This window comes from Pectinophora gossypiella, chromosome 6, assembly GCF_024362695.1.
Source record: "Pectinophora gossypiella chromosome 6, ilPecGoss1.1, whole genome shotgun sequence".
In the NCBI taxonomy this organism is placed as follows: domain Eukaryota; kingdom Metazoa; phylum Arthropoda; class Insecta; order Lepidoptera; family Gelechiidae; genus Pectinophora; species Pectinophora gossypiella.
Window position 1 is genome coordinate 13,638,784 of NC_065409.1, and position 14,689 is coordinate 13,653,472.

The window sequence follows — 14,689 nt, forward strand, 5'->3', positions numbered from 1 at the left end:
AAATTTGTTATTTCCAGTGAAGGAAATTGAGTTGGAAATACAGACTCATGTATACTTATAAGAAGGTACTTTGGTGATCACTACTTTCTATCACTGAGCGGAAATTAGGTAAGTAAGTATGTTTGTTTTAATGGATAATTATTTTAAAATTTTATCGCCCAATGAAAATAGGGGAAAGACATTTTAAATGAAATATTTTCGAAGTATCTACAAGGTCGTAGTTTTCTTTTAAATTAAAAAGTTAATTTGAGTGCGTTTCACCCCGATCCCAGGGATGTGATCTAAGCTTGTGTAAGCAAACTCAAAAAGTGCCTAGTCACTCTTGTCTTGAATACCTACACATTATTTGTATCTCGGAACAATGACGTATAGACAGAATTCCATTCTTTGGTAGTTCCGTCGTCGCAACGTAGCGCCGGTGGCGGCGTCCTCTAACTAGGTCGAAGAGTAGATAAACATAAACAGAAAGTGTGTGAAATGACACAATTTTACCAGAAGTAAGTATGTTTATTCAAAGACACAATATTATTACATCGGTACAAATGTAAATACCTGTTTAGACATGGTTCTGTTATATATAAAAAGTAATATAATAATATTATTTTTGGGGAAATTTACACTACATTTCTCAAATCCCTCAGTGCTTCAATGCCATTTCTGGAATGCATTCACATAGACACTACTATTTAAATCCATTGCACACAAAGCGAATAAGTAACAAGAAATGTAGCACATTTTACAAAATATTATGTAGATAGATAGGTAAATAGAACATGTCCACGTCACGACGGCGCTGGCGTGGTGCCGTCAACGTGGTAACTCACGGTGCCGCCGACGTGGCCCGTTGCGATTTGCAACGTTCACTGCGATGTCAACACGAATTTCCACGTCGCTATGACGTCGCGACTAGTAAAATATATTTGTTTTAATTTATTAAAGTGTTTAAAAAGATATTAGTTTCTCATGTCACGATTACTAGCGCTACAACCCTTTTTTAATTTGAGACTTTGTTTTCTTTTCATTAAGTTGAATACTTATGATTGTAAGTGTCAATGTAAATGCACCCTTATAACCTTGCGAATAGAATAAAATAGACAATACATGTATACGTAATTATGTAAGAACTTTACTATTGAAACACACAGGAAACAACTTTAAATTCCTTTAATATATTATTAACTATTATATTGTTCTTATAATTATACAGTTTTCTTCAAAAATATACTGAACAAACGATAGGCAAATCTTACACAAGGAACTATAATTCATCTACTCATTTCCTAAATGTTGGAAACTTAATTAGACTTTTTATACTTTTCTACTTAAACTTAACAGATATAGGACACAATAAATTATTATTTTATTAAAAATCGCTATGGACATTATTCTACTTATCAATTTATATAGTGTTCACTTGTGGTGCTCACAGACTCTTTTTATACGGTCAAAGCAATCGGAAGTAATTTTCTTGATAAGTAGATCTCTAAGCCTATTAAGAGTTACTAAATTCATGAAATAAATATACTTAGCTACACAACAATTAATAAAATATATTTATATCTTTACCAAGTTCTATTTTATTTAGGTAATACATTTCAATAGAACTAAGAAGACTATTTTTTTTTTAATTTAAATAAAGGCACATCCACAAATTTAAAATATTCAATCAGAAATAGTCTGTCTAAAATAAGTACCTACTGTTAATGTTCGATAGATTTGTTACTTACTTTTAATTATGTATTTATATAGGTACTTCAAATATAATATGAGTTAGATATACCAGAGGTAGGGTAGATTACATTCTAGATAATGGACAGGTTTATTTTTTTGTATTTATAATTAAAAAGTTAAGTTGGCGACACATTGTTATCCGAAAAAGTTTGACCATCGGGAGAAATTGTTCCTGTTTGACAAATAAGTTTGACTACCCAGTTTGACCACGTGGAAGAAGGGCTTATCCGCCAGGTTCTTTGGTTGCGGCTACATAATTTGACATTTGCAATAATAACGCGGCGTATTGTAGTATCGCCGTATCGTTTTTTAGATTATATAGCTTGTGAATGTCTCTCTTTGGACAACTCGAGATGTGAAGGGTAGTATCGCGTATTACATCAAATAAGAATTATCAAAATCGGTTCATAAACGACGAAGTTATCCGCGAACTAACATAAAAAAATATACGGTCGAATTGACCTCCTCCTTTTTTGAAGTCGGTAAAAATGTACAGGATTGACATAACTTAATAAAATAACAAACCCATAGTTTCATATTTAATTATTTATTGGGAGTGCTACGCTTGCCTCTCACTTTGAGTTCGCAGGTATCCAGCAAACGCCAAATCACTGATTATCGAGTATGTTTTCGAATTCATGATTGGATCATAAATTATTATCACGTGCTCAGCGGTGAAGGAAAACATTGTGTGGGCATTGGGCTAGTTTTCCCGTCGCTTCTTTAAAAAGGCTAAGGGGTTATGATACGTGTCCGTGATACTAAGGTCGGATTTGGCACAGGACATATAAGGATTCAGTTACAAGTTGCGTTCAGATATACCGATAAATAGGCTTGTAATACCTCGTTACACTCGCCTTGCCTCGTGTAGGCACGGATCGCTAGTTGTACTTCTCTTTACTTTATTTCTCTTTTATATTTCCTACGATCACTTTGTAACTCCATATTTTCAGGTTCAACAAATTGTCAATTAAATGTCACTGAACAAGAACATTTACTTTGATGTAAGATCAATAAAATAAAGACTTAGTTTACCGTTAGTTACGATATAAAATAAATTGAGTTGTTATTTGTGATAGTAGCGCGCAGTCTCTTCTTGTTATCGTGTGCGTTGTGAGGTGGAATACCAACCTCATCAACCCTGGTGTCAGGGTTATTGTTGAGCAGCTAAGGCCCCTAACATGAGTCAAGTAACGACTATATACTTACATCAGTAAGTAGTGACCGGGACCAACGGCTTAACGACGCAGTATCCTCATTTTAGGGAAGACTTGCTGTAACAGTGCCCATAATAGGTTGGAATACCTTTCCGGCCAAGTTATAGCCATCTGAGGCAAATTAACAATAAGTCACGGAGTCTACAAAAAAATGTCTGTGCCTACCTATTGACATTACTTTAAATTTTAACCGGACTAATATTTTTTTTGACGTGACTTATTGTAGATTTGCCGCTGGCCGGACTAAACCGGACTAATAGAAATATAATTATTTATTTGATTTCCGTCTATAAACGAATTGCAGCAAAGTTCAAAAGATATGAGAGACATTTTATTGTACAATAAACACAATGTCAAGTATGTTGTTTGCCTTAATGAGGCAAACGTGGCGAGGCGTGGAGACACGTGTCGCGCCGTCTGAGTGCGCTTGTCGACGCGTGACGTCATTTATAAACTCGTACATTTCTCTCATATTCAATCAATCGCCGTTTATTTCACGCGTGGGTTATACGGCTAACAATGTGCTGCCAGCTTAAAAAAGGGTGTAATAAATAGCCTTTGACATTTCAATTTTATATTTAGATCCACTACCACATATTTTATTATAAGCACAAAACTGCATAGCAGCTCTCTCAAACACTCCAAGACATATTATTACACCCTATTTATTCACACTTAACTAAATACACGCTTTTACTATATACTTTTATAGCAACAGATGAACGTTATTGCGTTTTTAAAAAGACATCAATCTTACAAACATTAATATATTTCTTTATAGTTGAAAAAATGATTAGGAAAGGAATTATTTGTATTTTCTCTTAAACATACGACTCACTAAATTCTTTCATTTACTTAATAATTTCACTTAACCTATTAATTGTCTAAGACATTTTGGAAACTTTCATACGTACTTAACTAATGTATTTATACATAATTATTTATTATAAAGTCACACCTTTTATATGGAATGAATATTTGAAAATATAAGCGTCTACAATCGGAAGCATATCATAAATAGAAATACATAGGTTTGGACTTTCCAAGCTACGTTCTCCTAAAAAAATATAGATAGCGTTGTACCCACTTGACGTGATACTAACCTATTTTCTACGGTCACGAGCATTAATATGTATACACTTTGGTACCATGTCACATTAACTTTTTTGGCAAATTGAACTGTAAGTCTCACTAAAAGTCAAATATGTTAGTGCGACAGAGTCCTAAAGTGGGTACATTATACTGCTCATGCCTGTACATAGTTATTCAAAAATATAATGTAATGGATGGATAAATATTTGTATCGGATTTGTATAGGATTATATTGTTATCTATATTTGCTTCTTTTTATTTTGATCAGAATTACGAGTAGATAATTGGTGGAAGTCGTGTTGTGCCTGGGTGTAATAAATATTATCATCTTTGGTCATCATTCAAACAAAGATAAAAGATGCATGTCTGGAATCCATGAAATTAGAAGGTTAAACGAAGACAACGATAAACAGCTCCATCTATATTGTTATTAGGAAACGTAGTCAGTCCCTCATTGGTGTCCCTCATTGGTGTCGGGTTTCCATAGCTATAATAAATATGGATCAAATCACCGCAACAGCGGCAAGGAATCAGTGAACATGATCGAAATTTCACGTTAGTGAAAAGGCAATTAATTGTCCACGTAAGCGACCTGTCGGTAAAGTCGCTAATCCACTGTAACTTCACGCGCTTACTATGTTTTTTCCCTCAGGTCTCCCCATTTGTCCGGCCTACTACTTAATGCCAAATCTACAATAAGTCAGGTCAACAATAAGGTCATCATGTAGCCATACTATTGTAGTAAGTATCAATAGGTATGTAATAAAAAAAAAAAAAATTGTTTATTTTCAGACAACTTAAGTCCATAGAGTGTTAGTAACAATACCCTTAAAACTATGTTAGCAATTATCATTATACTAGGTAGGCAAGAATTATATAAAACAAACAAACATTTAGGTTAGTGGGACCGGCACCACTCGGTAGCCTCACCGACCTTTAGTGACATGTAGTTCGATGAACCTACCGAGCAGAGCAGAGTCCCATCTGTCCCCAAGCATCCTTAGGATACTATTCCCGCTCCCCCGCACTCGATATAATAATGACGCAACCTTTTTACGCATAATTGCATAAAAATCGTCCACGCTAGCATCAGCAAACATGCTAGACGCACTACAGTACCGGGGAAGTCGGAACAGAGCCCTAAACGCATTATTATATTGGACGCGCAGAGAGTTGTAAGCTTTCTGTGTGAAGTTGGCCCACAGACTGCTCGTGTAGAATGTCTGACAGTATGCTTTAAAAAGCGTAATTTTGACTTCAGCAGTACACCGAGCAAATCTATGAGCCACCACGTTCCCACGCACAGACAACCCTCTACGCTCCCTCTCTATGTCTATACTATCACACAAATCCTCTGTCACTATATGGCCAAGGTACTTAAACTGTTGAACACGTCTCAATTGTACACCATTTAGAGTAAGAGGTGGAATACAGTCTGGTCCTTTGCCTTTTGTCTTAAACAACATGAATTCACTCTTACTCTCGGTAATGACGTCAACATTTTTATAATAATATTGTTCTGGCACCCAAATCCGGACTTGCACCAGTGAGTTATTAATTTATATTAAGTGAAATTTTCACTAATACAGTTGGCGCGACCTTTATAGACGGCGATACGTTGAACCTATCACGTTGGTCTAACACAAAGCTCGGTGAGGTGTTGGTACTAGCGCTGGATATACCCCTGACTACTGTTCAGAGATTAGCCCATGCCTCATTATAAAAAAACACATATTTTTTTTGTACACTATTAGGCAGTACACTTGCACAGTGTGACCTTTTTGACGTTATTGTAGATTTGCCGCAAATTAAATACTTGGCCGGACAAATGAGGACTAGTTAAATGTTTATTTTATTGGATACACAAGAATGCTGGTCAAATAACAGGCAATTCAGTGTTGTGTTATTACATTACCAGAATACCGCAAGTTAATTAAGTGTGGTTTAGTTGGGAACATTAATAATGACGCCGTGTCTCGTGACAAGGAATTCCGTAGCAAGTTTAGACATGAAACGCTGTAGTTAAATGTATTTTAGTCAATAAGGGGCTTTCCAGGCGTCACGGAAAATAAGATGGGCGAATGTGGTTAAAAAGTACCTGTGCTTGTGCAATGTATCCGAGAACAACACGTCCGATAGAGCAAATTGGAAGAGAAAGACGAAGAAGGCAAACCCCACCATTAGATGGGAATAATAAATGCCAAGGAGAGAGAGAGAGAGAGAGAGAGAGTCCCTCATTAATCCAGAAAACAATGTAATTTTCATGATAATTTATTATACAACCAATGTACATTTTACTTTGATATAATTAGAACTTGTGTAACGAATTGTGGTCTGTCCGGGGAGCACCACACCACAGCCAACATTTACAAAAGTCATTGCAAATCTCAACCACAAGTTAACATGTAGCCTGTTCGATTTTTGTCCATTGATGAACCGAATGGTGACAGTTGATCAACTTATCGCATAAGAAGGTAGTAGATACATTATTCATCATTCAGATATAATGTCCTTAATTCAATATCATTCAAGCCCAACTTACAAAGGTATCTTTTCAATCGAACAGTCACAATTTACCGCAAATAATATCGAACTGATTGGACAAATTGCAAAGAGGAAAACGGGCAAAGGTTCCAATCACTACGAATTAATTGGCCTAACTCAATTTTATTGCCGTCTCACTCACACCTTTACGATTTGTAATAGACCTCTCATTTATAACTGGACCCCTCAGATGCAGGGTCCAGAAAATAATTTATCTGAAGGCTTGGAAGTAGGGAATGGTGTATTCCGCACGTATTATAATAACGGCCGGCCTTCCTCGCGTTAATCCTTATTCAGAATTTATATAAATGGAAATTATCACTTCCTCACATTGTTTCCGATTAGCGAAAAACGTTAAGCTTGGAATATATAAAAAAAATATTATTACAGAGGTAAAAGCTCCGTGATAGTAAAGGCTTGTTTACGGAGGCGGTGCACTTGCGTTTGTTTGGTATAAAATGATTATAATATTTTTTATTGGGAAGAATATAAATGTAGGGAGTTATAAGTTTAGGGAATATTGAGACAACTCTTTACTTACTGGTATTACGCAACTAATATACTTAACACATAAATTTACACATAAATGTAATATGTGGTGATGTAACGTGTCTCTCTCTCTCTCTGTGTGTGTGTGTGTGTATGTGTTTCGGAGTAATGTGACCTAACCTGTATTGGCCTGATTTTCCCTTCGCGGGTTGGAAGGTCAGACAGGCAGTTGTTTCTGTAAAAAACCGGACCTCTCAAATATTCAGGTTAGGGAAGCGGAGTAGGGGGATGATGATGATGAAATAAGTGGGAGATGCGATAGTCTTATTTTTATCAGTTATTTGTTACCAGTTTTTTCTCGACAACATCCAGTAACTATGCTTCTTGCCTGTTAAAGTTCTTATTAAGTAAATACAACCAATAGTACACATATCACGATCATCAATCTAGCTAGACCTTAATAATTCAACGCTCTTCTCCCTTTGCGGTTGTTGGGGGCACGCGTTTATGGAGTAAGTTGCTTGTAAGGGTCCAACAGATGTATTCCCTTTTGTTATCAAATTGCCTTTATAAATTATTATATAAGTAAGTACCTAAACTAGCTGTTCATTCACGACTTCTGCAAAATCACACGATAATAAAATTTAAGCAAAGTTTCGTACAAACTTTCAACCACTTGGGAGTAGAATTTCGCAAAATTCCGTCTGGATAAGTCCTTACCTCCTAAAAGGGACTCATGAAAAATTTGACACTGAGTGGTATTTCGCATTTATATAATAACAAAATTAAATATCATATATTGATTTTTATTATTTTCCTTGTTTTTGCTTTACTTATTGTAGGCTTGTCTCACTCAGATATCATAACCTGTCTTAATATTTGAGCTACAAATCCGATCATGGAAAACTTGCATAAATAAGTATCATACGATCTACTTGACAATATAAATTATATAAAAACGTAGTGTAAATAAATGTAGTATAAATTAAGTGTAATGTCATGTAAATTACACTTAATTTATAATATTTTGCTAAAGAAAAGAACATAAAAGAAGATTTTACGAACGTGTTTTATAAATTCTATCGGCAAACGGACATAACCTAACCTAACTTTATTGAACTTTAGTGGTAAAAATTTGAAATTTCAGTGGTTGAAAACCATCGACTTTTCTATTCCTTTGTTCACTCGTTCACAAATACATATTGAAGTTCAACCACTGACGGCAAACTCTTCAGTGTTAACTGGGAACAAAATTGAGTAAATATTCGTGGGTTACTTGATAGTTGACCTACATTGAATTGAATTGTTTACAATTGCCAGTCTCCTCGTTATATTTTTTGAAGCGATGAATATTATTTTAAACTTTTGTAGTCTTTTGTTTTTTTTTTCTAGAATGACGTACATGGACCAAATTGGAGATACACGTTTAATCTACGACTTACTATATTATTACTTTATATTAATACTCCTTATCTTCCAGTGTAGGTATGAGTGCGTTCTCCTGCTCCACTCAGATAAGCCACAATTTGTTGTCACAAGAGGAATACAAAGGAAAGTAATGAGCACTTACTTTTCTACATTTTTCTTAGTTTTTATACAAAGGGAAACAGCAGCGGCTTAATATCTTTGTTGCTTTAGCGTCTGCTTCAAACTATTTATGAATGCTAAAGACGGATAAGTGCTTCTTGGTCTTATTTCTGTAGCATCTTTTAAAAATAGAACAGTTGAGTTGAGACTTTTTTCTTTTATATTTCCTCGGTGAGATGTGGGTACTTAGTTCCAATTATGGCGTTGACAGCGACTCCCCGAACGCGATTTCTATATATAGTACAATTATGGTAAAAACTGTTTGGAATTCAGCTTTATTCCATCTTGCGATGGATGTGCCGCTGATATTGTCGTGAATTTATGTTATGTTGTGAAACTTTTATCTATATAATACCTATGTTACAATGTTAGATTATTATGACTGTTATAATGCCGTGTCATAGGTACTCGAAAAATCACGATACGCAAATAATTTTACGAACTCTATCCATTATGCGTCTGTTGTGTGTAGGTCGACCATTATAGACGGCGATACGGCTCACCACCGATCACGTTGGTCTGAAAGATAGGTCGGTGTAGTGTGGGTACTTAGCTCGTGTCTCTGCCTGTGTGTATGCATGTATGTTTGTTTATTTCATTACGAAATGTGACTTCTAAACAGATTGTTACTACAAAAGTACTTTGCTGATAAACAAGGGTGAGCCCAAATGGCCTCTGGTTAGATTAATGAGGTACTAATACCGAATGGGATGACTTCTAAATGTTTATTTCGGATTCTGGTACGAATAAGCTCGAGAGGGTAAGTAGGGTAAGTAGGGAAGTTTGGAAAAGTAATGATCCTAACCTGCCTGTAACGATCATTATCATGAAGCTACAGGTGATTGAAATATTACACCGATTTCATGTTTTATTTTGGGAGCTGTAATCTTTTAAATACAGGCTGTTAGTAACACCGTAACAAAACTTTTAGGGACGATTCAGACTATGATTCTCGGTTCGCAAAAGTATGAAATTGAAAATATTTAAAAAGGAAACCTTTCCTGAATTTTCCGGCAGGAAATTTCACTCAGAATCATGGTTTGAATCATCCTCCAAAGTTTTCGTTAGAATTGAAAATAATTTTAAAAAGCACATAAAAATATACATACACACAAAATCACACACAAATTTACACTTGATTATATTACCTCAGAACCATGAGCTGAATCATCTCCCTCAATATTCGATACGGTGTCATAAACACTCTGTAAGTATATAAAGGCGAAATACTACTCACTGATTAATCAGAAAATCTCAGAAACTATAACACCTATAAACTTGACATTTGGCAGGTAAGTGTAGACATTCTCTAAGAACGAATTTTACAGCTTCACCCCTAAGGGGTTAAAATGGGGCTGTGGGCGTGTGTGATAGTCCTATGTTTTTGAAGTAAGAGACAGATTATTTCAAAATATTATCCTCCTCCTTTGGTAGTCGGATAAAAATGGCATAATCCCTTGACCTTTTGAAATTCTGACTTGCGATCGTGGTGAAAGGATTCGGTAATGAGATATTTTCGTAAATTGTCCAATGAGTACATTATTGGTACATTTAAAATTAAGCTGCATAATATGCTAGTAATGAATATGGATGTTGAAGAAATCACTTTTACTCTTTATCGCCTGTCTAATAGTGTGATGTCGTTCACACAGTATATTTACAGCCGAATAATAACTTATATATTTATGAAATGCTGTATAAAACCAGCATTTGTGATTTCAGGTAGACCTGGCACAAAGCCTTATTTCTTTGTCCATTTAAACTTTAAGCTTGGAAATTATAAAACCAGTTCGATTTTTAGAATCCCTAATTATGATAAAAGTAGAGTCAACATTTTCAGTTTTGTACGGAATTATAATCAGTATCACAGAACAGGTAAGGTTTTGTTTATTTATGGACTTTATCCAGTGTGCGATGTTCGGTGTTTGATTTCGATCATAAATGTTTTGAAATAGTGATTATAATTCCATACAAAACTAAAAATTCTGACAGCGCGTACGATTCGAAGAATCCTGATCTGTTTTCATTTGCAACGGCTATTTACAAAGCTTAATAGAACTTAATTTCTCTCACTCTACTCTTTCATACAAAATTGATTTTATTTCGTAATTGATTAAATATTCAATTCATAATATAAATATTTTTCTTTAATTGATAAACCTGTAGTAAAGAAATTAATTTGTTATTTCACATTGTTCCTTATATTTAAATATATTCAAGTGACTGGTATATTATGAAACCTATTCTTCAGTAAAACATTTATAAATTCTTACTACGGAATCAGAATTTGCGGATAAACTTTCACGGATTATAATTATTAATTACGCTCAATAATAGTCTAAACACCTACAAAATTATAATTAATGGAATAACGTACCTCGCTCCTATCTTTGCTGTGGGGTGAATCCACTTATTTTAAATTTCCGCTACCTATCATTATTTTAATTTAATTATAAGTCTGTTTGTTTGTGTTTTACAGACCTACGGGGTATAATGTCGAACCCTTGCCCAGAAAGAAGGCCTCAACGGTTACAGAGGCGGAGATGAGAGCCGTCGGTTAAACGCTGCAGGATGGAAGGGGCAAGTCGCAGGGACTGTAACCTGGAACCTGACGGAGGGCAGCAGTAACTGTCAGTACTATGCAGAGGCGGAGGACAGGAGTCCTAGTGCGGCTTGGAAATAGACTACTCTGGGCGCCATCCCACTCGCGTCAGATAGAGTACTGCGGGGCGAAAGGCAAGAGGGAAACTACTGCCCTATTTTTCCCTAAAAAGTAGCATGGAGAATGCTACACCGACAAAAGCGTGGCTCCTAAATTAGTGACAATTCTTATAGAACTACTTATTAGTTACTCTGAACTATCCAGGTTAGTTAGGGGCCTTCTATGTCAGAGAAAATGGTGAAACATTGGTTGTCAAGGGAGTTAATGGGGTTATTCTCATAAGGCTCAACTCAGAGATAGACTGTAACGGAAATCAGTTCGTATCTTCAAACATGGGGTGTGATAATAACATAGATAAGGGTCGGAAACTATCACAAGTGGTATCACCCCACGACCATAATACAAACTGCGCCTAAGGCTAATATTAATATCACACTGATGCTAATCCCTTCCAATTCACAATAAAAAGTTCTTACACTGTTTGAAAGTATACATACTTACATTATTTGAATAACGTTAAACTGTATACAAAAGTGTTATTGAAGTGAAAACTTGTATATTTAAATTATGCTAGTAGACAAAGGTACTTGTAAAGTTGGAGATAAATATGAAGCGTGATTTTTAATAAGACCTAAATATACGTGTTTAAAGACTAATTAGAGTCGGTAGGACATTCATTTATTGTAAAGGCTGGGTTAGTTAGGTGTGTCAACATGCGGTTGTGGAAACCTATTTGAACACACAAGAAAACATTTATTCAGTTTCTACATAGGTACATACAGAAACAAAGCACCGTTATTATACACAAATAAACAAAAGAAGAACAAACCACGCTTCAGATTCACCTTCAACGCGAACTTACAACACAACGGCCTAAGAGATGACACAGGAGTTGCGTTTGCTGCTGTGTCGTTCCCTGATCTGCTGTAGGTGCGCGAGCTGCGCAGGCGACGGTACGTGCGACTGGTGGGAGGGGGTGGAGGGGCCCTGTGGCCCTGTAGGCAGCGACTGCCGCCGCCGGCGACGCAGCGCGGGTGATAGGTTGTATTTTACCTGTAAATGGGGGGTTAATTTAGGCTACTATTTCAATTTTATTAAAATGAGGAGGCATTTCAGGCATCGTTAATGATGAAAAATGAAGGCAGTCTTGGGAACTTTAAAAACTGATAGTGTTCCATGTATCATTCCACATCATTGAGTTAAAGGTAAGAATGCTATTGTAAGAGAGGAGTCTTGTAAATGAGGACAGCGCTAAATTAACACAATAACAACCAATTTATAACAATCAAGACGAGTGGCTGCTATTATGATAACTTTACGTAACTAACCACACACCGGACACTTCATACAAAAATCCTCGTTTTACACAGACACTACACATTGACGTCATTGGACACGCGCATCTTTGTGTGTGACGTCTAACGCCCATACGATTGCAGACTAAGACCGAAGGGGATGAGGTAAACTTAGCTCAGACGCGGGTGGGGAGCGGAAAGTTGCCGTTCTACACGTAGTATTATTCCTTATTCTATGATCTAACTTAGGTAAAAATGTCAGGTACTTAAGTAAAATTGTGATTTTAAGTTTAAGTTAGGGAAAGTTATTCAAAGAAGGGAAACAGTTTTCTGATCACAAAGCAAGTAAGCCTACCGTAAAACGTAACGTAAATATTGTAAACGTAAAAGAACTGCTTCAACCTTTGAAAATATTTTTATTTATTAAAGGAAAAGTTCAAATACACGTATTAGAAAAAGTACTGAAAGAAAATTCCTTCATAATACTCAATATTGGTTTGAAGTATTTACAACGAGTTGAGTCAAGTGGTTGTACCGGCTCAGAGGAAATCTCAATCGTATTATACCGGCTTAGTCGCCTAACTCTCAAAGTAACCATTGAGTAGATCCTTTTCCCAAAAGTCTTCAATTCTTACATGGTATAATGAAAAGTTCGCCAGACGATGTATTTCTCTTCAAACGCGCTAATCCTGAACACCAATAAACGTTTTTAAAAGGCTTCATCGATATTACATTTTCATCTGACGCCAGTTTGTTTGTATACTCTTTATTGCTTTAAGATAGAAATGGAAATTTACACATAATAACTATTGTTATAGCATAAGTCACTAAAATCCGTGTTAGTAAATAAAACAAAGGAACATTGGAAATATGGGTTTCACTATTGAAATTATTAATTTAAAGTCGGACATTGTCCAGAAGAGAGCAAAAACAAATGGCAATGTTGCCACATTACAAAAATACAAAAGTTACCATTTTAAAACTATAAAAATAAAAAGTTGTTATACACTTTCAATATTTATGTTCATGTATTGAACAATCCGTATTAAAGTTAAAATCCATAAAGGCCCTGATCGGAGAACGCGTGGGCATCGTAGTGTTCTAAATTCGAATCCCAGCTCGAGCTTTAAACCACTGAATTCGACTTTATGAGTTTGAACGTTGGAACTTATAATTGATATCGCGTGATTTCCAGGATGTGTGCTCGGTGAATGACAATAGACTCGCCTCCTATTATATGGGACTCAGATATAGCTGGCGAGGAGTGCGCGTATTTCTATACTTATACACTTCTGCCTACCCCTTTGGGGAGACAGGCGTGATGCTGTTTGATGTATGTTTTATTATAGCCAGTGCTTTAGCTTCACAAGTGACCTATCAGCTCGTTACAGCAAACACGTTTTAGTAGATTTACACGACTGCCGAACAGAAATGTTAATTATAAAACTGTCAAAACTAAAACAAAATTACGTTTTGGTTCCGGTTCGAAACCCGGTATCAAATTTGCACCTATGAATAATTCATTTATCTTCTGAGCAGTGTTCAGTAACACAGTTGGTTCGACTTTTTAAATGGCGACGGCTCACCACCTTTGACGTTGGTCTGACAGAAAGCTCGATGAGGCGTGGGTACTTAGTTCATCTTGCAATAGATATATCTCTGACCACCTCAATTGGGATATAGTCGTGACCTTATGTTATGTTGTCTACTTATTTACACAACCTAAGCATGTGAGTATATTTAGCAAAGCAAACATGTAGATGCTTCACTTTTGAAGAAAGATTCAAGTTGAATGAAAAGAAGTATATCTGGTAGAAGGTGAAGGAAGCCAGGGCAAGTCACTAGTATTTGCAGGATAAAAGGACGATGAACCTTTTTCTTCAGCAGTTTCTATTTGGTAGCCATATTAAAAACAGTGTTTCAATGCGGGATTTCGCTGGGAAGAAATTACGGTCTCGAAAAGTCCTTTGAGATAAAGCTTTTGATAAGAATGTTTAGCCGTCCAAATTGATTTCAAGGATTCTGTGATATTTGAAAAATAAATATGTAGACATCTATACTTGCAATATTTA

The 14,689-nt window shown here is 35.7% G+C and overlaps 2 protein-coding genes across 3 annotated transcripts in view; one reads left to right on the forward strand and one right to left on the reverse strand.

The window, feature by feature from the left end:
* The window catches only part of LOC126367736 (uncharacterized), a 558,664-nt gene that overhangs the window by 259,766 nt on the left and 284,209 nt on the right, over positions 1 to 14,689 (forward strand). The gene's annotated exons all lie outside the window — the stretch shown is intronic.
* Positions 12,064 to 14,689, reverse strand: part of LOC126367837 (ras-related protein Rap-1) — a 55,461-nt gene continuing 52,835 nt past the window's right edge. For both annotated transcript variants that reach the window (XM_050011607.1, XM_050011608.1), the window contains one exon: positions 12,064 to 12,375. In XM_050011607.1, coding sequence (XP_049867564.1) covers positions 12,196 to 12,375 — 180 coding nt within the window. In that variant the 3' untranslated portion in view covers positions 12,064 to 12,195. The remainder of the gene's footprint in view (positions 12,376 to 14,689) is intronic.